This window comes from Mustela putorius, unplaced genomic scaffold, assembly GCF_011764305.1.
Source record: "Mustela putorius furo isolate JIRA1106 unplaced genomic scaffold, ASM1176430v1.1 tig00000281_pilon_pilon_pilon, whole genome shotgun sequence".
Classification (NCBI taxonomy): domain Eukaryota; kingdom Metazoa; phylum Chordata; class Mammalia; order Carnivora; family Mustelidae; genus Mustela; species Mustela putorius.
Genome location: NW_025421343.1, coordinates 3,079,368 through 3,105,879, shown reverse-complemented (window position 1 = coordinate 3,105,879; position 26,512 = coordinate 3,079,368). Strand labels below are relative to the sequence as shown.

Genomic DNA, 26,512 nt, shown 5'->3' with positions numbered 1-26,512 from the left:
CAGAGACAGAGGACTCCATCCCCAGCCCAGAGCGCTGGGGGAGCACCGAGGGTGTTACCCCCGCCCCCTTCAGCACACACGCTGTACCTTCTCTCCGGCTGAGGGCACCCACTCAAGCTTTACCCTCCTGAGAAGGAAGCTGGTGTTCTCCTGGGCCTGGGAGATCCATCTTTCCCCATAATGCCACAGTCTCAGAGGCAGGTGTCCCTGCTCTCTCCCCCCAGCCCTGCATCCCTCGCCCTGGAGTTCACCTTCCAGTCAGGTGGGGTCTCAGTGGGGCAAGGGTTCCGGGGGCGCCCTCCACTGTGGTTCCTGAGGCCGCTCCCCAGCCTCCCTCCTTCCCTGGGCTCCGGGTCTTTCCTTTCTCCAGGCTTTCGCACACACGCACATCTCTCCATCTGCATATTTCAACTCCCCCAGCTGCCTTTCGATCCCTCCCTGCCATTTCCCTCTCCTCCTCCCCTCCCCCGTCCTGCTGTGTTCCCTCTCCCAGCTCAGGGCTGGGATTTCAGGGGTTCCTGTTTGGCTGAAGTCTCGGGGCTGCCTGCTTCCTGAGTCGGGAGCACAGGCCTGGGGCTTCCTGGACCCCTTTTCCAGAGGCAGATTTCAGCCAGCCACCCCAGAGAGAGGAACCAGGGTCACAGCCCTGTGTGGAAGGAGGCTGCCTGGGGTCCCTGCTGGGAGCTCCTGAGGATGGAACCCATGGCCTGCCCCTCATCTGCTGAGGAGGAAGCTTCACTCTTCCTCCCTATCACCCTCTTTGCTCTTGGTGCCCCTCCAGGCTATGCTGCCAGGGACTTCCACACCCTCCTCTCCCATTCCCCTGGCTCTGATTCCCCACCAGGGACTGAGGTTCGGGTCACTGTCACAACTGGTCAGGAGGGTAGCCTAGCCCTCCACAGCCTCTTGGCAGGGGCGCTCCTATGTAAATCTGGACAGGGAGCCTGGGTCCCCACCTCCTTGTCCTACCAGAGGAGTTGATCTCAGTTGAAAAGCTCTTAGAGCCCCTACCAGCCAACTGACTGTGACTCCCAGGGAAGGCAGGAGGCCCTGAGGCCAAGTCAGTGCGGGGTATGAGGCTCCCCTGGAGAAGGGAGAGACGATGGGGGCACTGGACTAGGCTGAGGGGAGAGTCATGTGGGCCTTGACCTGCTGCTCTTAATCCTGTGAAACTGCCCTCTCTAATAGCCCATATCAGACTGAATTCAACAGCTGGGCAGGTCTTGGGGTCTGGGCCAGTGGGAAGGGCTAGAGGACATCGTTAGGATCCTCCCTCCTTCTTGCACTAACAAGAGCAAAAACAGCAATAATAAGCCACAGTTACTGTGCACTCACTGTGTCCAGGCCTCTTATCTGCATAGAATTTACAAGTGATTGGAGCTTTATTGGTACCTTAGCAGAACACCCCAGGCCAAGGTTTCTCCAAAGTGTGGTCTGGGGATCACCTGTTTTAGACTCATGGAAGGCTGAAGTGCAGATTCCCAGTCATAGCACCAATAAAATGGAGATCTCATCGGGGTAGGGGGCTCTTGGGGGTCTGCATCATGAAGCAGGTGCCTAGACACCAAAGTTTGAGAACGGTGACTCTCAATTTTGCTGTCTGCTCAGGGCCAGCTGCTCTTGGGATTCTTGTCCCAGGAGGTGAAGGCGGGGTGGGGTTTGCCTGCCCCCCGCCCCCCACTGAGGCCCTGCCCCTCAGAGGGTCTCTCACCTGCCTGTGGCCACAGCCAGCCCTGTTGCAGCAGAAGAGGGCCAGAGCCTGATTACATCCTGTCCATCCCAGGAGCCGGTCCCAGGCATGCAGAGGCTAACAGTTATTGAGCTCAGATGTAGTGCCCACCCAACATCCCCTAGCAAAGAGTCCTGTCACCAGTTCTGCTGGCACAGCTACTCCAGGGCCTGGAGGGAGGCATTCCATATACTCCTCCCTCCCAGGAATCCTGTTGTGGGGGGTGGGGGCCTGCTGTGACACGCTGGCCATGACCTTGGTGAAGGGTTCTGAGGGCAAGAGCTGGGGGCTGTGCAGAGTGATAGCACTCTTAGGGAGTCAAGAGCCCAGGCAGCGGCCCGGCCTGCCTCCTGGAAACCGTGGCCATGACCTTGGGAGCCTGGCCTGCCTCCTGCAGATGTGGCCATGACCTTGGGCAGCAGCCCAGCCTGCCTCCTGCAGACACGGCCGTGACCTTGGGCAGCCCGGCCTGCCTGCTGCAGATGTGGCTATGACCCTGGGCCAGTCACTGCCCTTCTCTGTGGCTCTTGGATCAAACCAGACCAGGTGGTCAGTGGGGTGTGTTCCGTTCCCGTACTTGGCTGTGTGTGTACGTGTGTGCGTGCTCGTGCATGTGTCCCCGTGTGTGTATATATGTGTGTGCAGGCATGTGGGTGCCATATGTCTCCTACCCTGGACCTGGCTTCTACTCTGGCTTTTTCAGTATTTTCTTATGCCTTGCCCTTGAGAACCATCTTTCTCTGTTGTAAATCTCCCCAGGGGTGGGGGCTGATAGCCTCCTCTTGTGTCTCGCCCATATGTAGCCTTTTTGCACAGGGCTGGACACAGGGTGCAATGGGTGCCCCCCAAGTACTCACTTATGATGTATGATTGAGAGTTCAATCAGCAGTGTCCTTCAGGACAGGGCCTGGGGAAAAGGGTGCCAACTGGGGAAGGCCCCAAAGACAGAATTCCACAACTATTTAGCTACATACGGACTGGCACTGGCCCCGGACCATGCTGCCCGGGCCCTGGGACTCTGAGTGGGACACTGCAAGGTAGCTGACAGCCAGCTCAGCCTGTCTTCTGGTCTCATGGCGCTCCCTCCTCTCTTCCCCACAGGACAGCTCTCCTGCAGGCACGGCCCCGGCTCCTCCTCCCCGTGCAAAGCCTTGTGTGCCTGGCGGCCTTTGGCCTGGCCCTGCCGCTGGCCATCAGCCTCTTCCCGCAGATGTCAGAGGTCAGTGCAGGGAGGGTGGGGGGAGGGCGAGGCGGGGAGGGGTGCAATGTTTATTAACAGGCACTTATTCAAGTCCAGCTCCTTAGCCCGGAGCTAGGCACCGGGGTTAGAACCACAAATGAGGCAAGTCCAGACTCTGACCTCTCCTGAGCCCAGAGCCAAGTGGTGAACATGACAACTAAACAGGGACTAGCAAATGAAGGACAAGGATGAGGAGGGGATGAGTCCAGCTGGATGTGGGAGGACAGAGTAGACCCAGCCTGGAAGGAAATGGCGTTTCATGGGGCCTGGAGGATGAGCTGGAGTTGGCCAGAGGGGACACGTTGGGCTGCATCACCTAGAGTAAAGGTGCTCAGCAGAGGCAGCACACAGCACAGAGCTGAGGAAATCCCGCCTCACAAGCAGAGAGTGAGCAGAGTGAGGCGGGCCACGGCAGTTGGAACTGGACACTGGGAGGCCGAAGCCGAGAGGGCAGGTGTCTTCCGAAAGGCTAGGCAGTGGAGGACTGAAGATTCCTGACTATGAGCCTGGCTGGAGCTCTGGAGGAGAAGGAGCCATCAGGAGGCGCTGGCGGGTGTCCAGCGAGAGATGGTGGCGGCTTGGACCAGGCTGCTGGCAGTGAGCATGGAGAAGTGAGTCCTTGAAGGGAGAGGAAGGATTGTGAGGCTCTCAGATGGGGGAGAGAGAGGGGGCCCTCGGGGCGTGCGTCCAGCTCGCTGCTTTTGAGCGAGGGGGCAGACGTAGGCACTACTGAACGAGATGGAGACACGAGGAGGGGCAGTTTGAGGGAGGATGGCATGTCCAGTTGGACTCATCAGAGCTGATGTAGGTGAGGAAGGGGCGCTGGAGGCGGGGTCCGAGGAGCCCGTGGAATGTGCAAATGGGGCTGTCCTATGGGCAGTCAGCTCTGGGTCTAGAATCCAGGAGAGAGGCCCGGGCTGGAGGGAGGAGAGTAAGGCCACCGGCACGAAAACAGTCCCAGCAGCCAGGGGGCGCGTGGAGAGAAGAGGTCCTGGTGCGGGGGGTGGGGGTGATCCAAGGACCGGAGGCCAGAGCTAAGAGGGGCCAGTAGGAGGTGGGCCGTGCGCAGGGCAGACACTCATGCTAGGCTGAACTCCACCAAGCTGAGGAGTGTCCGTTGGAGTCTGGGGCAAGGAAGGCAAACCCTTCCTCCAGGGGTGGACCCAACTGAGGGGTGAGGAAATGGGGTGCAGGACTGACCCCTCTGGCCAGAGGCTTGGCGCCCCAAGAGAAAACAGAGAAACAGACCTGCAGCAGCAGCAAGAGGTGGGATCAAGAGAGGCTTTTATTTGCTTATTTTTGCCTTTTTTAAACAGAGAGACTGGAGCTTGTGTATATGTTGGAGACAGTGTTTGGGGGCGGGGAGGTTAAGGAAGCTGTTCTGATGGCTTCTGTGTGCTCAGGACCAAGCAGAGAAGGACGAGGGTGGAGGAGGGGGGTGCGGTTTGGGGACATGGAGACATTCAGAGGGGAGAATGGGAGAGAGAGCTGACCAAGGAAGTCAGAGGACCCTGGTAGGCTGTGCAAGGGGTCTACGGAGGGGATGGCTGAGGGAGGACCCAGGGCTGTGGGCTGGCCAGGGCCTGTCTCTCTAGAGATGCTGGGGGCTACAAGAGTCATAGGGCTCACCCAGCAGGTTTCATCCGGCTGGATGGGGGCATTCGGGGAGTCTGCCATCGAGCGGAGCAGCGGGCCCCAGAATCTTAGCTGGGTGAGGGTGATAATGGGCGAGTAAGCTGAGCGGGGAAAGCCAGGTTTGATGGGGGGGCAGGTTCCTGGAGGGAAGTCGGAAATGTGAAAATGAGGGGCCTGGACTGTGGGGGCTGAAGACCCAGGGTCCTGAGGAGGAAGTGGTGAGTCAGCCTCCAGGCCCCGAGGTCCTGGGAGGGTGAGGATGGGAGTCACTTCCCTCTACTGAGCCCCTGAGATTTAGCAGGAAACAGACACCAGGCCAAGGCACGCTTGGGTGGGGAGCCTGGGGTGTGATATGTGCCGGGAGAGCCTTCAGGCCCAGACCCAGCCTTCCCAGGAAGCCAGGGGTACCTCTCCCCCGCGACAGCTAAAGAGCTATTACCTGATGTCAGGGGACTCTGAAGGGAGCCAGGGCTCTAGATTGCCTGGAAGTTGGAAAGATGGGAGAGGAGGCACTTCCCGGTGGTCTTGGCATCCCCGTCTTGGAAGGACTGTGCCCAGCACTCCCCCAGGCAGTGGCCTCTCTCTTTACAGCCAGGCAGAGTGTGCAGCCCTTGGTGAGAGTCAGAGGGGCCTGGAGGCTCCACCGTGCTCAGAAGCTTCAGGTGGGCCTCAGAGCTCTACCTGTCTGCATGGGGAGGGACTCCAGGCAGAGAAGCCTCATGGTACCAAATCGAGGACTCACACAGTGGACGGATTGCTCAGGGTCATGCAGCTTACCATCCTCCTGGGTCTGCTGGGGAAACGGAGGCCCAGAGCAGCCCAGGCACCAGCCCAAAGTCACAGAAGCCAGGGGCCGATATGAGAGGAAACCCCAGAGACCCAATCCCAAGCTAGAGCTCTGGGGGAAATGCGACATCTGTTTGTTCTACAGGATTTTCTCTTCTCCCTCAACTGCTTTTTCTGTCCTGGACTCCTGGAGAGAGGAGGGAGCTAGGGGGGCACCCTCGGGGGGCCTGGGGGTGGGGGAGAGTCTCGGAGTGCTGTGGGCCTTCAGCAGGTGTTCCTCTGAGGTTAACAGTGGAGAGATGGCCCCAGTCCGCCCACCCGAGCCGCTGGCTGTGGCTGTAAGAAGGGGTCTCTGGGAGTAGGCCTGGCCTCACAGAGGCTCCCTGTCAAGGTCAGGGCTCCTGTCTTCGCTCATGCCTGCCTCAACTAGGCACAGAAATTAGTTCTTCTGAGTGTCTAACCAGAGTCCCTCTCATTGAAACCCAAGCCTTTTCTCTAGGCTGGGAAGAACGTCATCATTGCCTGAGAAGTGCATTCTCTGAGAAAGGAGGGCAGGGTCGTGGGCTCCAGCGCCCCTTCCTCACCTACATCAGCTCTACCAGGATGCAGGCCCGTCTGGGCCTTATTGGGTATTTTGAGGCCTGTGACCTATGGCACCGAGGCCATCAGCCCATTGGCTGAGAGGACCTCGTTCCCCCATTCACCCTCCCAATTAATTCTCTCTAACAAGGTAGCTCTCCTGCCTTATGGGGATCGTGTCTCACATCCCAGAAGCCGGTGGGATTTGCCACAATACGTCTGGACTTGCTTGGGCTGACCCACCCTTGCCAAGAGCCACCAAGGTTGTCAACAGGAGTAATAGCTGGAACGCTAATTAATTAATTAGGGGACTTAGAGGTAGAGTTCAGGAACTTGTTTCTAGAATGGCTGGCCCGCAGTGATTGGTGTGGAGTTTCCAACCTGCTAACCCCAGAGGTTGAAGAAAGAACTTCAATCCTCCCTTCAATCCCTGGGAGAGAGTTTTGCCTGCTCTTTCCAAACTCATGTTTCTGCCTATTAAAACGGTGCTAATTTTGAAATGAAAATTGCAAAGAATAATACTAGTGACCACTTGCCAACCATCTCCTAGGCCAGTCATCATGCTGGTGACTGCTTGCCTTGTTGTATTAAGCCCTCCCTGTGCCCTTCACGTCCGAGGCATTAGTGACTCTTAAGGGATGTTACCTAAACCGTTAGATGTCCGCGTCTCAGACTCGGGGGAGAGGTTTTGGCTGGAGATGTGGAACCTTTGGTGTATGGGGGGAGCTGAAGCCAAGGAAGGGATGAGGTCATTGTGGGAGGAAGGAAAGGCATCAGGAAAAGGCAGGAGCAGACAGGGGCCTGGGGAGGATGCTGAGGGAGTGCCTTCATGGACCCTGAGGACAAGGGCGTTTCAAGGACGAGGGGCTCTCCGCAGAGTGAGAGGGACCAGCTGAAGAGCTCAGCAGCTGGGGGTGGGTGTAGGAGACAATGTGGTCCAGGAGGCGTATGGTAGTCAAGTTTCTCTGTGTTCAGAGAAGTGAGCTCATGGATGGGAAAGCACTGGAGAACAGCAAAGAAAATTCCACTCCCTGGGTGTTCCAGGAGATGGGGATGGGAGCCTGGAGAGGGGCGGTATGGGGAGGAATGCGCAGGAAGGAATGCACATAGCCCAGGACAGACAGGCATGGCCCTGGGTCTGGTCAGCAGAGCAGCCTGCTTGGCTACGGAAGGGAAACAAGGGTCCAGAACACAACTGTCCTATGAAGTAGGCACCAGTATTATTCCCTATTTATAAATGAGGAAACAAATGAGGCATGCTTTTGCCCAAGGTCCTAGGTTGGTTATGACGGTGTCGGCTCTATACTCCTAGAAGGATTTTAGAACCCCTCCCCAGCCCTCCTCCACCTCACTATAAAGTGAGAAGGCCCGAGTCAGAGCCCGAGATGACTCCCTGCTAATGTATCCATAGGAACATTCCGGCACCTCAGCCAGCCCTCCTACCCTTCAGGGAGACCATGTTCACAGGGACCTTCTGGAGGAGGTATTTGTGCCTTTAATCTATAACCCAGAGCTGGGGGTGGAATTCAGGGGGTTTGTGTAATGGGCCAGTAGGTGGTGCAGGGAACCTCCTTAGGAAGTTGGATGTGAGAACAGGGGTGTAAGGGCTGGCCTTCCTTCCAGGCCCCAGGCCTGGCATCATGCAGGGAGTGTCGGGTGTATCCTAGCAGACCCTGGGACCTGTAGATTAAGGCTGTGGGGGCATTGGCCAAGGCCGGCTTAGTTCAGGCTGCACCCAGGCATGGACTCATCCACACCTAGATTCTGTTCCCCACCCCAGAGATGCTGGGCTGCCTCCCCCTTCTTGTTGTACCTGGGAGGGCCGTGCCATAGCCCCTGGTCTCCCAGAGCCTCCATTCTGAGGGGATGGACAGAAATGCAATGAACAAAGAATGTCAGGTGCTGATGTAATAACATGAAAATAAAGTAGAGGGCTGTGTGGGAGTTTGCCCATGGGTGATTCGTGGATTGTGGAGGCCTCCGTGGCATGTGGGGCCCGATTCATGGTGGCCTTTCTGGAGGAGAGGCCTGTGGAGATTGGGGCCCTGGGTTCCAGCAACGGTGGTCATCTCTGTCTTGCCCCAGATACACGCATACACACACACACACACACACACACACACACACACAGAGCTCCCAGGTCCCTAGAGGGAGATGTCCAGGGTCCTGTTTTCATGCTCCCAGTCTTGGCTGCCACGGGAGGCTGGACCAGGGGATGGCGAATGTCCCTCTGACTCTGACAGCAGTGTTCCCCACCTGGGAGCGCTTCCAATCCCATTTAACGAACCTCATGTCTCCTTGGAGCAAGAAGCAGTACCTTGGCCAAGTCCTCTCCCCGTGGCCCTGCCTGTCTCTGTCTCTCTGTCTTTGTGCCTCTTTCTTCCTTCCTCGATTCTTCTCAGACGTCCCCCCCTTCCCCAACCTCATTCCCCTCTCTTTTCCCCACTACTCCCCTGGGAGCTCAGGGGCTGGGGGACGGGGCTGCACATACAAGCCGGAGCCATTGTTTGACAATCTGTTTTTGTCTTCATCTTGTTGGCAGGCGGCAGGAGAGGAGCAAAAGGTTAATGAGGCACTGTGCAGCGGGCTTACTGCGCGGACGGGCGGGCGGCGGGCGGGCGAGCCAGCCGCGGTAACAGGGAACTAATTAGGAGCAGTTTAACAGGAGGAAAAAGTGAAATCTCCTCTTCACCAACTGTCAATAATTAGCTGATTTGGTGAGGCTGAAATGTGTCCACAGGAAAAGGTGGGGCTTTTCTGGGGATGAGTGAGGTGTGGGGGAGAGAGAGGGGGCCACAGGGGGCTTTGCCCGGTCTGTAGGTGGAATTGGGGCTGGGGTCACCCCACATCACCCAGGCCCACCCTCCTCCCCTCTGGCTGGCATTCCCTCAGCCTCCACTATCCATATAACCTTCTGAACCTCAGAGACCTCAATTTCCCCAGCCATAGGGTGGCAGAGCTACGTTTCTTCCCGGCTCTGCACATTAGGATTCTAGAAGTGAAGCCACAAGGCTAGGGCCGAGGTCTAGAGTTGGAAGGGCTGAAAGCAGGCTGTGTGATCTTTAGTCAGAGGCTGACCTTCGGATGTCTTGTCTGCAGCATGGGTATGCCTCTGGGAGCCACCTCCTGGGGCCTGGTGTGACTGGAGAATGCCTCTGGTGGGCAGAGCCTCGCCTTCCTGGGGACATGCCTGGTGGCCCCTGGACCCTCCCTCAGCTCTTCTGGCCTCCCAGCAGCAAGCGGGACTGGAATGGGGGCACAGGAAAGAGGGCGTCTGCGCTTTCACTGGCGGCAGGTGGAGGACAGAGCTCTGGGCTGCTTCTGAGGGCTAGGGGCTCTCTGAGTGTGTGTCCCTCCTATCCGTGCCAGCTTTTCAGGCACCAAGTGAGAGGCAAGGAGTCAGGTTCACTAGTAGCTAGGGTTGTATCCTGTCAGGCCTGTTTGCTCTGTTGGCCCGCCCGACTGCCCTGCCGGTGGTTTTTCGGCCTTTGCTCTTTGGCCTTCCCTGACAACTCAGCAGGGGACCCCCTCACTCACCCTCCCTCTGCCCCTCCAGCTTCTGCCAAACACCTTGTCTGGAAGAAAAGACATCATCAGAGGTCCCCGGGGTTCCTGCTCAGAGCCTCCCATGTCAACCCTGCCAGCCCCACCCCCTCCCCCAGCCTAGCCTCTCCTCACCTCAGCCTTACCGGGTCCAGGGCACGAGAAGGCAGGATCTGAAGAAGGCAAAGGCCCTCATCATGTCCTCATACTACTCACAAGCCGCAGCTCGCCCTGGCCCCAGAGGGTGGCTCTTAAAGGCCACCTCCCTGCTGTAGGTAAAGTATCTGAGGGTCAAGTTCAGCCTCCTCTTCTCATTCCCCACCCTCTACCCATCCTTGGTCCCCCTTCCAGATTTAAAAGTTAAGAAACAAAGAGACATGTCCTCCCTATGTGGGAAAAGAATATGGGTGACCCCAGTGGGCACCAGAACCTCTTCCATCTCTCTCCCCATCACCAGCTCTAAGGAAAATGGTAGCTTTGGTGAACCAGCTTGGCTGGAAGCTGTGACTCACCAGAAGCAAATATTTCCCCCAGCTTGCCTTGCTTTCTCTGAGAAGGCATTTGAGCTCCCCACCAAGAATGGGGAAGAGGTGGGAATGAGCTCAGTTCTACATTCAGGTGGTTCTAGAAATGACTCCTCCTCCAGGAAGTCCTCTCTGATGAGCCCCACTAGGCTCTGTCTCACCTCGCACAGGTAGACTCTGGTGACATGTGTTTCCTGTGTCCCATCTAGCTCCTCGGGTCAATAGTCCTTTCTCCCTCCCTCATCAAGGTGGCCCTAAGGCTGAGAATGAGCGCTCTATGAAAACTTGACACAGAGCATGTTGGTTGTATTTTTTGGTTCCTGCTTCTCCTGCTCTTACTGATGTGAGGCCAGAGGCAAAGTCTAGAGGGCATTGTGTCCTTCCCAAGTCCACAGATTTTCACCTTCTCCCAGAGCAGGGGCCTTTTCCCCTCTAATCTCAAATCCATCTCCCACTTTGCTTGGAGATGTTTGTTTGGGGTTTTTCTCATTTACTGGTTTAATCAGTCTTTACTGAACTCCAAAGTGGGCTATTTTTGCCGTCAGAAATCTGCCGCCTCCCCGCCCGCTGCTTTCTTGGAGTTTGCCCACAGGACCCCCCAGGAGGGACGGATGGGAATGGCAGAGCCACTCAGAGCCCAGGAACGCCAACGCCACCTGTCATGTCGCCTGTTCCCCACACCCCCGGCCCAAACCTGTGCGTGCACACAGGCCCACACACGAACGTGCACACACATGCCCTAGTGACAGGCCTCAGCAGGGCCACCTCTCTGCCTAGCCCTCCTGGTTCTTTCTAGGACCTTCTAGAAAGCCTCGCTGAATTCAGGACAGGGAGGGAGGAGGCTTGGTTTTATAAAGCTGCTGCTGAGAGGATTAAAAGCATCAGTATGTGTGAAGCAGCATAGGACATGCCTGGCCCACAAGCAAGGGCTCAGCCTTGTGAACCGTGAAGGGGGACTCCCGTGAGCAAGCCTGGGCCTGGGCTCTAGGAGAACCATGGGGTTTGGGCTTCCTTACGCAGCAACACACAGGTTTTCCAAGATTACACAGGGCTCTCTCACCTGTTTCTTGATATTATCCTCATCTCAGTCCCCGGAAGCAGAAAATCTTCCCACCGCACATACAGGTAAACTGAGGCCTCAAAGCCCAAACGATGGAAGACAGAGAATGATTCCCAGATTGGTCCACCAGGGGGCACCCAGGAGCAGCACAAAGCTCCAAAATGGGGAGAGGGTCTGAGCTGTTCCTGGGTGCACATTGCACAGGGGAGATGGAAGAGTATAAGACGGGACTCCTGCATTTGGGGAGCTTCGGTTCAGTTGGATTAGACTTTTATCAAGGACCTACTCACTTGAACTGGGGTGAGGTCGGGGACTGCTGTATTCGCAGATGGTGAGTGAACAAATTGCCGGGGACTGGGGATGTGAAGGAGATGGAAATCAGTGCCAGGGGCACCAGGGGGCAGCAGCAGTGGATTTGGTCTGAGAAAGTCAGGGGAGACTTCCTGGAGGAGGCAATCTTAGAGAATTAGGGCTCTTGCTTGGACCTAGAGACTTGGGCCTCAAAGGCTAAACATACAATGTTCTGGAAATGGAGAGCAGCCAGTAGGTGAGGAACCTGGAGAAGGCCCCAGAAGGCCTTTAGTGTCCAGCCAAGGAATCTGACATTCGTTGGGAAGGCAGTGGGGGCCCAGAGCCAGCATCAGAGGCCTGACCCAGGGGGTCTGGGCTCGGGCCTCAGCTGTTCCCCCAGCCCTGTCCTAACACGTCTGCCCTCCAGGACACTTGAGTCAGCTTCACCAAAGATGGGGTCTGGACTTTTGTGTGTGAGCAGGACCTAAGGCTAGCTCAGCCCCAGAGAGAGAGAGCGTGGGCTGTGCTGTCCAGTAGGTTCCAGGCCTGAAGGGGCCTTGGGTACACAGAATCCGTCAGGTGCCGGCCTGGGCATTGGACCCCATGTCAATGTCACCACCACCTGCGGATGCTCAGAAGCCCAGAACCCTGGCCAGGAGCAGGAGGCAGCTTTGAGCCATGTCACAGGGTCACACTGAACAGCCCACCCCCCAGCCCTGTGCCTTTGAAAAGGAGGCAGAATAGCCACCAGAAGAAAGGCAAGGAGGAGGAAGTTCTTTGTAGTAGGTAAAAGCCCCTGAGAATGGGGCACAGGCCAGGGATCCAGTTTCCTGTTTATGTCTCGGCACCTTAGCTCCAGGTTCAAATATGTAAACTATCCGCTGGCCGGCTGCAGGTGTGTGTGCTCCCAGGCTGGGAGGCAGAGGTGGCCCCACACACATTCCTGACTCTGGCCCCCCACCCTAGTGAGCCCAGCCCAGCCAGCCCAGCCAGGAGACAGGCAGCTAGCTCAGGGTTAACCCTTCCTGCACCACCAAGGAAGACCCTATGAGGCTGCTCTCGGGGACTCTGGGGCCAGTGGAGCATTGGGGTGCTCAGGGGAGGCTGGGTTTCCTGGACACGGTGCTTCGTGTTTTCTGCCACTGACTTTAGATGCAACCAAAAGTTGGGGGCTCTCTGCTGTGAGTGTCTGGCTGAGTGTGGAGGATGGGGTGAGGGCTCAGATGTGATGGGCAGGAAACTTTAGCTGGGTGACACTACTTTTCTCATGGCGTGGTGGACATGTCCCTGGCAGGCCCACAGCTTCCTGGCACTGCCAGTCCTGGGGCTGGGGGGACAATCACACAGGACCAAGAACTTCTGCTTCCTCCCTGGGCTCTGCAGCCCCCACTCTCCAGGGCTCTGGCTCCCCTCCCCTGCTGAACGAAGGTCAGTTCCCTGAGGAGGTGTCTGTCAGATGAATGGAGGGACCTGTGTGTTCCTGCCTGCCCGCTGCTACCTGCCTGGGGCTGGGTCACCCCTTCCCCCTGTGGCCACTCCTTGCCCAACCCCTTCTCTCCTCATCACTTTCTCCCTCAGAGCTGGTCTGCGCTCAGTACCAAGCCCCAGCCGTTGGCTTATAACCCTGGGGCTTCAAGCCTTTACTGGGCTGCTACTAGTGTCCCCCAACCCCACTGCACCCACTCCCCTTTCCGGGCCTTGGCACCTCCCTGATTCCCCAAGCCACCCATGAGCCTCTGTGACCACCACATTATTGATTCTGTTGCCTATATGGTACATAAAGCCAGCCTCTGCTGCTTGTCCATTAGCCCCCCAGCAGGAGGGACTCCCCAAGACCACAGCACAGCCGTTGGTCTCTGTCCCTGGTTGAGGCAGCAGCAGGGAGCTCTGGTGCCCTCACCCAGGAGCTGAACCATATCCGTTTGTCAGCAGAACCCTGGCTGTGATTTCTGTGGGGGAGACCCAGCACCCCCACACCTCAGAGAGGACCTTCAAGCGGCCCAGCGTCCTCCCCCAGTCATCCTGACACCTGTGAGTGCTGCCATTGCCCAAGCCCCAGCCAAGGCTAGAGGAGTCTAAAGGAACAGCCACTCGAGTTGGCCCAGGACGGGGGCAAGAGTCTGGGCCGGGGGCCAGCATTGGGCTGGGGGCAGGAAATCTGGACTCCAGAGGTCACCACATCCCATCACAAAGGCCGAAGTCTTTCAGCCTTCACTGGGACCACTCAGGAAACTGTTTGCCTGGTACCCATGCTGCCTGGTGCCAAGTGGCACCCTCTGTCACTGTTTCTGCTCCCTGGGCTGGTCCCTCAAGGCCACCATCATGGGCTTGTTCCCTTCGCCCGCCCCTCAAATGTGCTTGTTCTCCAGGCCTGGCGCCCTCCCCTTCCATCTGCTCTCCTGGGCAAGCTCCCCCACTCCGGGGGCTCCGGCTGTGCTTACACATCCCTGCTCGCTCTCCCGCTCAGACCCCTGCCCAGAGCTCCAGAACCCATACCCTGTCTGCCTCCTAGGCCTCTGCACCCGGGGGTCTCAACATGGCCCAGCCTGAGCCCGTCCCCCTCCCCCCTGACCCGTCCCCCTCCCGTATTCCCTGCCTCAGAACGGCGTCACCAGCCACCCCAGCTCCTGAGCTAGAATTAGGAGTCATCCAACGCACAGTCATCCTCGACACCTCCCTCTCACCCCCACATGGGATTGGTCATCAACTCCTATGGATTTCTCTTCAGAGACGATCCCAGTGCCACCCGCCTCACAGCCCCTCTGGCAGCATCACGGGGCAGGACCTGGCACCTCTCATTCCCACAGCTGCCCCCTGGCTTACCCTCCCGTCCATCCTCCACATCTACGGCCACCAGCATTTCTAACAGAGTCTGGACTGCAGCCTGCCCTTGCTCAGAATCCTCCCTTGGCTCCCCATGGCCCCCCACTGGCACACTCATGAGGCCTACAAGGGCCTGTCCTGACACCACCTCCATTTCCTGCCACATTCCCTATACGCGCAATGTCACCGTACCAAACAGGCCGTGCTGGCCGGCCGATGCTCCTCCCTTCATCCACCAAGCACTTCCTACCGTCTCGTATCAAAATCCTCCATTTTCTTCCTGGCCTACCTCCTCTGAGAAGCCTTTCTTCCTCGTTCCTTCATCAATACATGGTAACCCCCACCCCCTCCCCAGTTTCCATGGCACCTCGTCTCTCTGGGATCCATGTGCTTTCCTAAGTGACTCCTCCCCTAGACTTTGAGCTCCTCAAGGGCGTGGAGGAGATGCCTCGTCCATCTCTGTGTGCCCAGCCCTGGAGGATGGCGTTGGCTGCCAGAGACATCTGATGTGAGGGCTGATTACATTGAAACAAGAAAAAAAGCCTTGGATGGCACTCTGTCCCCAAGCCTCTGCTCCTGAGTACCTCAGCCACCTTCCCCTCCCCAGGGCTTTTCCTCTGCCCAAACCTCCCGCCTGCATCCCTCCTACCAGCTGCCCCGGGCACGGTGGGGAGCCTGGGGGGTGGGGGTCCCCGGTCTGTGACAGCAGCGCCCCGCTGAGGGGAGGAGGCCTCAGTCTGCTCCTGGGCCAGCGCTCTCCAGGGAATGGGTCGAGTGGGTCAAGTGGGCCGTGGCCCCGGCCCGTGGTCCTCCACCGCGGTGGTGAGCAGCCTCTCCGATTTTAATGCGGGCCTCAGTGCTTCGGTGAAAGCCGGCATGGGAAGTTGCTAATAATGGCACTAAAATAAAATATGCTACATCTGTTATGGGTAGCAGAACAAAATTAGCTGCTCACACCTCTGACATCCAAGATGTCTTAACTTAAAATACTCCTTGGCTTACTTTACATCATTTACTGATTATATTTAAAAGAAATACAATTTTGCAATTACTGTTCTTTCCAGTGTGATATCTGTGCATCATTTTCCTTTTATGTTTATATATTTCTCCTTCATTAGTGCAGTCTGAAGGGTGATTAGGATTCTTCAAACATTTTACAGAGGTTAAACGTTGATTAAGATTTAATTATTACTGTAAATAGCTTGGAATGACATATGGTGCAAAAGCCTGACATATGTGCATTTGAATAAATGAAGTGCTATTTCCCAGGATGCCTCAGTAGCTGTTTAACAGCTTTCCCGAAGGGTTATGTTACACCTCATGGTAAGATTGCTGGGATGTTATATTTTGTTGGTTTTTGCAGCTGAAAGCTAAGAACAGTTTTCCAGTTTTTTAAAAACATTGAATATTTTAAATACCTAAATTGTTTTGCACAAATTTTTGCTAATTTGTCTAACTAGGTTAAACATTTTCAAAAGCATTTAGATTTTTAAGCGTGGGCGCTGTGCATTGTGTCAGTGGCAGCATGGGGACGAGGGGAACTGGTGGGGTGGAGGGGACTCGGAGGCCGGCAGGGGTAGGGAGGGAAGAGGTGGCTTGAGGAGAGGGGCTTGGGAAGAGGCCTGGGCCTCCAGCCTCGCTCTTGTCTCTTTGGCCCTCTCCAACGGCCAGAGTCTGGGTATCAGGGTACCGTGGACGACAGGGGAAGGGTCCCCCTTCTCCAGGAACTCCACCGTGCCCAGCAGCTCCAGTCCGCCCTGAGCTCCCTCTTGCCTGGCCTCTGAAGGGCCTGGCCCCAGGCATGACTGTGTTCTTTGAAGGCAGGGCTGGTCTATGGAACCTTCTGCCTACACTTCAGGGTTGTTGGCCTCGACATAGAGCAGATACCTGGGAGCAGGTTCATCTGAACTAAGCCACGAAGGCTTAGTTGACTCTGCGCTTCCTTGACTCTGCCCAGGCAAGAGATCAGGCCCTGGGGGCCCTCCTCACTGAGGTAGCACCTCTCTTTCCGGCTCCCTCAAGCTGGAGCCTCAGGCCTCCCTACTGGCTTAGTCCCTGGAGCTGCAGACCAACCCCTGGGCTGCCGTAGAGCCTCCAGGGGAACCTTCTCCTCCCAGGGCCTTGTGCCTCCCTTCTTCCCATTCATTTATTCAACACTTACTGAATACCTCCTGTGTATTGGCATGAGGCCTTGAGGATGCTGGGATGAACACGATCACACCTCATGTTTGCTGCCTCATGGAGCTTGCGATCTAGAGTGGAGGGGGCGGGGGAGACGAGTGGACAGTCAGCCTCAGCAGCAAGTGATACAACTGGGATATGAGAAACGCCGGGAGCTGCCAGGGGCTGGGGAAGTGGCCATACCCAGGCTGGGGGAGGGAAGATATCTAAAGCTGCCTGTTTGGGGGGAGCGTGGGGAGGGGGAGGAAGAGAAGTGGGGACAGAGGAACCAGCTCAGGCAAAGAGTCAGGCTGGGGAAAGCCCAGTGGACCCGAGTCCCTGAAATAAGTAGGTGTGTGTGGTGTTTCCAGTCCAAGGGGCAGGGTAGAGTTGGGCAGGGACTGGACAGCACAGGAGTCTAGACTGGGTGCCTGAGGGCAGCCATTTTGTAAAGAGCAGACGGGTGGCCCAATGCAGTTGAGAAGGCTCACGCTGTCCCAGGTGGGTGGACTGGGGTGGCAGGGACTCAAGCGGAAGGGCGCATAGAGGAGGCGAGGCAGTCCCAGGGCACCATTAGGTGGTGGTAGGGGGAGCCAGGGTGGGGCAGGGGGAGATGGCGACCTCAGTTGTGATTTAGATCTTAGGGTTGAGTTCAAGGGCCTATGAGATACACGTGAGGTCTGGTAGGCAGTCCCCATGGGCCCAGGATTCAGGGCAGAAATAATGGCGGGAGACCCCTCCGATCTGGGAGTCACCAGGAGGGTTGACTCACACACACCCCCCAGGGGTTGTGCAGGGAAGAGGGCCCACCAGGCTGAGCACCAGAGACCCTGACAAGGGTCCAGTGGATGTCACAAAGCATGGGGGCGGCAGTGAACTTGGAGAGAAGGATTTTTGTGGAGTATGGTGGGAAGAGAAGCCAGATTTGCTGTGCGTTGAGAAGTCAGTGGGAGATGAGGAGGTGGAAAAGGCCAGTGGAGACAGTGTCTTAAAGAAATGTGCTTGCTGGGGAGGAGAGAGACCAGGCAGTAGATGGAGCGTGACACGGGGTTAACGGGATGTTTTATCAGGTGGGAGGTTTTGTCAGTGTTGAAATGCTGGTGGTCAGGAGTCAGTGGGCTGCGAAGGTGGGAGACGGGGAAGACAGTCTGGGAGTGGGCTTCCAGAGTGGGGGTGGGGAAGGTGGACCCCAGGAGGTTCTGCCTTCTGAGGGGAGGGGTGGCAGGAGGGCAGGCGTAGGACAGTGTGGATGGGTAGTTCATGGGTTTGGTGGTGGGATGCTAAGGGGTTCCTTCCGTTGTCTTTTGCTTTTTTCTCTGAAGTAGAAAGAAGGCTGTGGTGCTCAGAATGAGTGGGGAGCTGAGGAGGGTGGGGATGTTTTCAGGCACTTCTCTGTGGAGAATGGGAGAAAGGGTTGACTGGGTGAGGGGATTGGCAGGGAGAGGTTTGCTGGTCACTGTGGGGGTCCAGGCCCAGACTGTGGCGCAGTGTAGGCCCTTGGAGATGAGGAAGACGCAACTCGGAGATCAGAGTGTAGGACGCTCACACACACAGACACGCCGCCAGAGGAAGAGACAAGACGTAGACGGGAAGGGATACCGTGAGCCCCTCGGGAGGAGGGCGGGAAAGAGGATGTGTCGGTAGGTGGCAGAGGGGGAGAACTGTGGACACCAGCTTGCTCCTAATGCTACTCCCAGCTTCCAAGCTCACCCCTTCCCTCCTGCCCGCCTCCCTCACCTTTCTTCTCTGTTCTCCCTCTCTCCTCAGATCGAGACATCCCAGTTAGAGCCTGAGATTGCCCGGGCCACGAGTAGTCGGACAGTGGTGTACAACAAGGGGCTGTGAGTGGTGGCCAGCCGGCCTGGGGCCGGAGTGTGATCCAGGCCGGGGCGGGGGGTGGGTAGGGGAGAGATCGGGCCTGGGGACGGAGACTCCGGGACTGCAGCTGCAGGGAGGGGGGCTAGCTCACCCCACCGGTCCTGAGCCACCTGGGGGAGCACTGGACCCCCGCAGAGGTAGGGAAACTAATCTATTTACATGTTAACACATGGGAGAGGAATTCTGACACATTTCCTATAAAAAAAAAAAAATAATCAAGTGCATTTCTGGGCCTTACATGGGGTTGTCAAAACTCTACTCAGCACAATTATGTGTGAAGCTGAAAATTTGTAGAGTGTCCACGGGGTAGATTTAGGATCCTTTTATACTTTGGTTTTCTTTTTTCTTTTTCTTTTTTATCAGAATCACGTCTGAGCCTTGGTGGCCACTGCCTGGATACAGCAGCTGGCCAGTGGTGGCATAGGAGTGGGCCTGGGGGCTTGTTGGTTTGGCAGTGGGGCTGGTAGATGCAAGATAGTCTGGTGGCCATGCCCTATGGCTCCCTGGGCTGGGCTGGGCTGGGCTGGGCTGGGGACGCAGTCTGCACCTCATAGGATGAACCAGTATGACCGAGGTCCTCAGGAGGTGGCCGAGGGAGTCAGGGGCACTGGAGGCCTCTAAAAGATTTTGTGGGCAGTTGGCTCTGAGTGTGGGTGGTCCTCATCCATGCCACAACCTGCAGAACCAATCCCTCCGCATGAAGCTCAGTGCCAGGGGCTGGGTCACTCTTCATAGAACCCTGCTGATCCATTTGAGGCCCCTGAAATGACCCCAGCTCCAGGCAAGAAGCCCCAAGAAGGAAGGATGTTCGGCTGGAATTGTGGGCCTGCACTTCGACCTCTGTGGAAAGATCCTCCTTGTAGTCACCAGGCTGGAAGTTGGGCTGAGCAGGGGTAGGAGGCTGGAGCGGGAGCCTGGCTGACTGCCATCTGGGGGGTGGGGAGGTCTCTCCAGCCCCCACCCCCAGGCTGCCTGCCCCCTCTCCCCGCTTCCTGAATGGGAGGGTCTTCTGCCTGAGGATGGAGGCCAGGTTTCTAGGCACCTGAGAGTCAGCCTCAAGCCAGTGATCACATGCCCGTGGTTGTGACACGAATGGGCTGCTTGGAGAAGTCTGCTTCCCTCTCTGAGCCTCTACTCCATGGCCAGAACCAGAGGACTGGATCAAGGGGTTCCACCGGCTTTTCCCACTGGACTACGTCTTTGCCTGTTCCACTCAGATGCTGGTCATCCCAGGCACATCCCCAATGTGGACACTGGACTGGGAAAGGGGCAGGCCCCTTTGGGAATGGCCAGCAGTTGGCCTCAGAACCTGGACCTTCACTTTCTGTATGTGAACCCACATCCCGGGCACACTTGGCCTCTGCCAAACACTTTTCGGTTCTGAATGGGGAGCTAGCGTGGGCGGCTGCGCCTACGTGTGGCTCCAAACCCATGTGCCGCCTCTCCCCCTGCACTGGCCCCCTTGCTGCTGTCTCCTCCCACTGGTGGGCCAAGAAGAGGAGAGGTCTGCTGGGGCTCTGCAGAAGGAAGCGAGGCCGAGGTGGGGGTGGATGGGGCAAACAAAGGGGAAATGTGGGCCTCATTGGACCCCTCAGGTGACCCCAGCTGGAGCGGAGCCCTCAACACGGCAGCCCTGGGTGACTCCACCTGGGGAAAGACGTGGCTGGCAGTGAACACTGGCAGGAAAATCTAGTGTGGGGCTTATGGCCACGGGCCATGGGATGGGCCGCTCTTACCATCCTCAGTGCAGGGGTGACACCAGGTACCCCCTCAGAAGCCCTCACTGCCCTCACTCCCAGCCAGCATGCTCTTTCTGCAGGATGCTGCCCTGAAGGACCCCCCCCCACCATCTTGAGGAGCAGCATCCCCTCCCTACACACCCCCCCTTACCCCCAGCCAATCAGGAAAGGGTAAAAGCAGAACCAGTAGGGAGAACAAAACAGTAGAGGGAAAGGTTGCACATTGTCAGAGGGGCAAGTATTTTTGAGCTAATCCTGCCATGATATGACTGGGCCAGTGACAGACTGGGCATGTCTGGGTCCCCTTTTGAAAAGCTCTCTTCTAGCTCACTCTGCCTCACCTCTCAGTGTCCTGTTCTTGTGCACTTCACCTTGGGACCAAAAATGCTCACCCCAGCCCCACTCCCACCCTCTCTGGAGGCCTAGAAGAAATGGGAGTCTCTCTGACTCCCCCCAGTGCTGGCTGCCCTGGCACGGCCCCATCCCAGTCCTGACCCTGTGGCCTTGGCATCTCATAACCAACTTATTTTGTCTCCCGGATCATTTTTGGCCATGCTCCCAAATGCAATTTCAGATGAGCTAAGGGGACTTCTCTTTGGGGAGGGGATTGGCAAAGGATCTGTATAGCTCAGTGTGATGGCGGAGGTCCAGTGGGCCATGCTGCTAAGATGAGCCTTGGCTTAACTGTGGAAAACACCACGAGGGAGAACTTTTGCCCAACATCCATCCCCCACTTGGCAGAGGTCAGAGAAAGGGAGGCGTCGTGGGCAAGACTGGCTCATGACTGGGGAGGAGACTGGGCCGGGTCCCACAGCTAGGGGGTAGCCGGCCCTGCTGTGTCAGAATACAGGGCACCCCTGCCACCCCAGTTCTCTAGGCCGTGTACTGGCCCACCTTCTCCCGGTCACTTCTGACATTCCCTCAGACTTCGGACGCCCTTCTCCCATTTCCAGAGAATAATCCGATGGTGCGGGTACCAGGAGCCCAAGATGTCTGGATGGCAGCTGGGGCCAGGTGGCCGACAGCCCCCTTTTCTACTTTCTGATTGTGAGCCCGCTTGGTTTTGGTCCTGAGCCCCTGCAGGCCTGGGAGCAGGGTGGGGTCCTGAGGGAAGAAAAGCCAGAGGCCAAAGGCAAGGTGGTTCTCCAGCCCCGGGGCCGGGTGTGAGTGAGGCACCGGCATTCGTGCCTTAGTCACACCGAGGAGACTCTGCAGTGTCTTTTTAACCTTCTCAGAAAATTTCTCAGTCTTTGATTTATGTAATACTAATGAACTGTGGGCAATAAATGATGGATTTAAAGCCTCAGGGCTTGGCTTTGTGGCTTGTGGGTGGGAGCGAGGGGGTTACAGAAGCACAGTGAGGACAAGCCAGTACTGCCTGAGAGTTGTGGGAAGGCCCCTGAGGGAGGGGCAGACCTAGGCCCTGGTCCAGTCAGGCCCACTGGGAGGCCCTTAGGAAAAGGGAGAGGAAAGGATGGAAGAGCATGTGAGAGCAGCAGGCGGGACAGAGCGGGTGGGCTGAGCTCTGCAGAAGGACCCCTTTTTACAGGGCAGATGCTGAGCATTCACTAAGGGTCCCACTGGAGGAACTTGAGCGGACAAGAGATTTGGGTAGCTTCTCCTACTGCTGATCTCCAGGGGACGGGGAGAGGGAGTGCAGTGGGGAGGGTAGTTCCCGGTCGCCTGGCGGCCCAGAGAGGCTTCATAGGGAGGCAGGGTTTGAGCCAAATGGCAAGGTTGCAATATCTGCAGCGGACATGGCACCGGCCTCGGACACTCTGCCCCTTCCTAGCCGCTCCACAGTCGCTCAGGGCCAGGCCCCAGCTGCCTCCTGACAGTGCTGGCTGCTCTTCCTTTAAGCAGCCCCCAGAATTTCTAGGGGACTGAGACCTGAACTCTTGCTTCCAAGGGACTTCCAAGCACCTTCTACCTCTGCAGGGAGCAGCTGATGGCCTCCCACGCCAGGGGGACCATGTAGTAGAGGTGAGGTGCATGGTCAGGGTCAGGCTGAGAAGTGAATGGACCCAGGTTCCAGCCCCAGCTTGGCCACAGCTGGACTCTCTGACTTCCAGCCAGTCTCTTCCTTTCTTTCCCCAATTCCATCTTTCTGTCCCCAATTCCATCACATGTTCACGGAACATGTTCTCTAGCAGAGCCATGGTGTCCTTAGCCATAAAATGTCAAGAACAGCATCACTTGCTGGGCTGGTGTAAGGACTGGAGAGACCAGGTGAGGAAGGCACCCAGATTCTTCTCTTATGCCTCCCAAGTGTCAGGAAGGCGGCTGCCTTCCCTCACCTGGGCACTGGGCCTCCCTAGGCGAGTGGGAGGAGAGAAAGGGGTGGGGGTGGGGTCTGTTCTCAAAGCGATACTTCTAGGTCACGGGGCTTCTGGTCTCTGGGGAATTTCTTTGTGGAAGAGCCCCACTGGCCACAGCCCCCATTTGGGAGGGGTAGGGGGAGCAGCGGAAATCCTTGACTCTCAGGACAGACACAAATCCCTCCTGGGAGCTGTTTGTTGTTTTTAGCTGGTTTGGGGGCTCAGCTCCTGCCCAGCCCGGAGATCATTAACACTCCAGGAATGTGGCTTCCCCTGGCCCCATTCCCCACCTACTGGCCCCTAAGGCCTCCCTCCTCCCACTCAGGCCATGGTTAGGAGGGTCAGAATGCTATGGGATGAAGCCAGTGATGAGTGAGGCTTTCTCAAGGCCCAGGGTCATTTTCAGAATGGAGCTCCCTCAGCCCCCCACAGCTGCTGCCGCTCCTGCCATCTCACCCACACCCCTGCCACTGATTAGCCCCTTAAACGGGAAAATCGCAGCCACTCCCAATAGGACTAACTCCCATGTGCCCTTGCTTCCCTGCAATGCCAGGTGTCTCTGAGGGCAGTGGCTGAAAAATGTCCATTCACTTCTCATGCCCCACTCCAACGTAGCTGTTGGCAATGTCGTCTAAGCTCAGAGCCTGGCTCCTTCCTGTCAAGGACGGGGGCCCCACACCCCAGTTCCCTGGGCCTTGTGGGAGGGTAAAGGGAAGGAAGGAGAAAGGGAAGGTAGATAAATGGCTGGCAGACAGAGGCACCAGGTGCCCCCCTTGAGAACGCCAAACAGATCCAGTGAGGAGGAGAGGAAAGAAGGCTGCTCGCAGTCTCTGGCCACCCGAGCCGGTTTTCCTCTTCACAGATAAGCATGGCGGAGGGAGGGACAGTACATCAGGGGCTTCGCTCAGTCCAGGGGTGAACTGCAAGCTCAGTGTTGGGGAATAGGGGGCAAGACAAGACACTGGAGGTAGAAGTGGGCCAGCTGGCAGTCACTGGAGGCTTTAAGTAGAGAAGTGGATTCATCCGACAACAGAGTAGAGTGGGTCATGGACACAGGCAAGACTCCTGGGGAAACCAGCAGAGAGTCAAGGTGGGGGAAGATGGAGCCTAGACCAGGTGGTGGAACAGGGATGGAGAGAATGAAGAGCTCAGCTCAGATCTTGGTGATTGATGGCAGAGAGAAGTCAGAGATGGCCCCAGCTTCCTGGCTCAGACAGCTGAGGACATAGACCATGGTGCCATTTCTCAGAGCTAAGGGACAGAAAAGGAAGAACAAATCTATGCGTTTGTTTTACAGGTTATTAGAAGTTCCTGTGAGAGACCCAGGTCCAAATGTCAGGATACGGTTGGGTGTGCTTGTTGGGAGCTCAGGAGCCAGGTGGGAACTAGATACGTAGTTTGGCTTGTTAGCCATTTATTGAGAGCACCTAGAGCTAAAGGAACAGCAGCAACCACCCAGGGGGAATACATGGGGTGAGAAGAGGGAGACTTGGGATGGAACCTTGAGGAGCCCCTTTGAGGCCCAGCCAGAGACAGAAGGCTGCTAAGCAGTTCAGCCACAAGAAGGGTGTTATGGGCTGAATTGTGTCTCCCTAAATTCAAATGTTGACGCCTCAGCCCCCAGTACCTCAGAATGTGACTGGATTCAGAGGTAGGATCTTTAGAGAGATAGTTAAGGTACAACAAGTTCATGAGGGCGGCTCCTAATCCGATGTGACTGGTGACCGTGTAAGAAGTGGAAATTCAGACACAGACACCCATAGAGGGAAACTCCGCATGAACATGAAGATAGCCATCTTCAAGCCAAGAAAAGAAGCTGCAGGAGAAATCAACCTTGCTGGCACTTTGAGCTCAGACGTCTAGCCTCTGGAACCGTGAGAAAATAAATTCCTGTCATTTAAGCCGCCCGCCCGTGGTGTTTGTCCTGAGAGCCCCCGGCCCGTTAATAATGCTGGGGTAAAAGGAAGTGTGAGGAGAACGTGGGATCCCAGAGGATAAGAGATGAGGATGCTTCCAGTGTGTGTGTGTGTGTGGGGGGGGGGGTGTCCACATACTGAACAAGTGCTGGAGATGACAGAAGAGGCACACACAGCGTATGCCCCGGAAGGACCTGGAAAGAATAGTCTCAGTGGAGTGTGGTCAGGCAAAAGCCAGATCTCCATGGGCTGAGAAGTTAGTAGGACTCTGACTGGCTGCCAGTGTACCGTAACTTGTAAAACAAAGAATTTCCAAGAAGTGAAAGTGGGCTGTGAGCTGGGCGTTGAGACATGACAATGGCTGCAACACCATGTAGGGCCAAGGGAAGGCATTAGAAGGAAGACTCGGGCATGTGGACAGTAACGGGTGAGAGAAGAGGAACCTGGGGAGGGGGGAGAGAGAAGTGAGGCCCCCAGAGAGGAGAAGGGCGAGCCGGTAGGAGAGAAGGGTCTCGGGTAACAGGAAGGAGGTGGAGAGGATGGGCTGGGTGGTGGTGGTGGAGGCTGGGGGGTGAGAGGCTAGCTTGCCTGGCCCTTCCAGATCCACATTGCACCACTCTCCACCCCCTCTCTGTCCTGGGAGGCTGACTTGTATGGACTTGCCATCTGGCTCCTCTGATTGGGAGTCCCCAGTGAAGGATTTGAGGAGAGTGACCCTGGGGGATTCACTCCCATGGCCTCTCCTGCCTCCTTCAGCCCCCGCTACTGAAGACCACAGCTCCTGTCTGGGGCCATCTCCCTCCATCTGTCCTCTCAGGTTCTGATAACTGCTCCTGCCCCTGCCTTTTCTGGTCCCAGGGCTGTGGGCCATTGTCGTTAGCCTTGGGGCACTACAACATCCATTGCTGGGTTCCTAGCATTTGTGAATTGTTCCTTCATCCAACTCTCCTCAGACTGCCCCATTTGAAGAGACCACCTCTCTCTTCCTGGCCTCCGATTGATATGAAGGTGTTCACTTCCAGAGCTTCTCATTTCCCTCTAGAGATGGAAATAAGGTCTCCTGTTGAGGGTAAGCAGGAAAAGAGGTTTGGGGAGAAGGGTGACTGTTTGAGACACCCCTGTGGAGAAGAGGAGTGGGTTTATTAACAGGGGTGAGGCCTAAACGGAGGCGGGGACCTTGGACTTCAAGGGGTGCCATCCAGCGCTCTTGCCTGATGTCCTCACAGATTCAGCTGCAAGGGCAGACGGGGAAACAGGTTCAAGAAAGTTTGTGATTTTTGCCAGCCAGGAGCGGCCTGTGAGAAGGTCAAAGTGTCGATGTAGAAGAAAATTGAGCGAGTGAGCAGGAAGAACATGGGGTCTGGTAGGAAAAGGACATCTGAATGTGCGATTTGAGAGAAGGTGTGATTCCGGGGTCTCTCGTAAGCCCTGGGAGCAAGAGTGGTGATGAGGGGAGTAGGGAGTGCGGGCCTGGGGCGCTGGGTGGGTCATTCATGGAGCGAATGCCTCCCCAGGTCTTGGGGAGACAGGAAGGCCATAAGCCGGTGGCCACAGCCTGACAAATGAGGGGGTACGACTGGGACAGGTGGCACACCCCGCCCACGTGCACCACCGCACGCCCACACACACCCACACAGTCACACTCGCGCACACACGCCCACAGCCCTCCCAGACACTCCCAGACACCCTCACATGCACTCACCCTCACACACACCCCAGACAGCAGATGGGGCGCTCGGGTAATTGGTTAAACCTGTTCCCGATGTCTGGCTCCGCATTGGCAGCGCCTGTCTGACAGGGAAGCTGGCTGGGCCTGCACCACTCAGCCTGCTGGCCTCCCTGCCCCTCCCCCTGCAGGGTTGCCCGGGAGCAGGGGCTCCCGCAGAGGCCTGGGCCCCAACCCCCACCCCCGCCTGGCTCCCTCCTGGGCAGAACCCAGCTCACTGGGCCCCGGTTCTGGGGAGCCCCACGGGAGGCAATCACGGCGCCCCTGAGGAGGAGCTGGTGAAAACCACGGCGCCCCTAAGGAGGAGCTGGTGAAAACCCGAGTGCAGGGACGCCAAGAGCAGGAGCCCTGCGGCTACAGAGCTGTGGGGGCTAATCTCGGAAAGTTCCATGGACGCTGAGAGCGTCCCTGAAGCGGAGACACGTGGCTCGGGCCCTGAGAATTAAGAACGGCTGCCCCGAGTTCCCTCCACTTAACCCCATGCAGCATGGGGTTGCCTCTTGTCAGTGTCTCAGCCATTTGACCCTGCAGGGCCTGGGAGGCCAGCCCAGCTGAGGGGACATGA

At 57.0% G+C, this 26,512-nt stretch overlaps 1 protein-coding gene across 3 annotated transcripts in view; it reads left to right on the top strand.

The window, feature by feature from the left end:
* Nucleotides 1-21,293, top strand: part of SFXN5 (sideroflexin 5) — a 113,344-nt gene extending 92,051 nt beyond the window's left edge. For 2 of the 3 annotated variants that reach the window (XM_045079005.1, XM_045079006.1), the window contains exons 13-15: nt 2,831-2,948; nt 18,138-18,211; nt 18,612-21,293. In XM_045079005.1, coding sequence (XP_044934940.1) covers nt 2,831-2,948; nt 18,138-18,211; nt 18,612-18,672 — 253 coding nt within the window. In that variant the 3' untranslated portion in view covers nt 18,673-21,293. Of the gene's footprint in view, nt 1-2,830; nt 2,949-18,137 lie in introns of all 3 variants that reach the window. The other variant, XM_045079007.1, reaches the window with a different exon arrangement.
* Nucleotides 21,294-26,512: the final 5,219 nt, after the last annotated feature.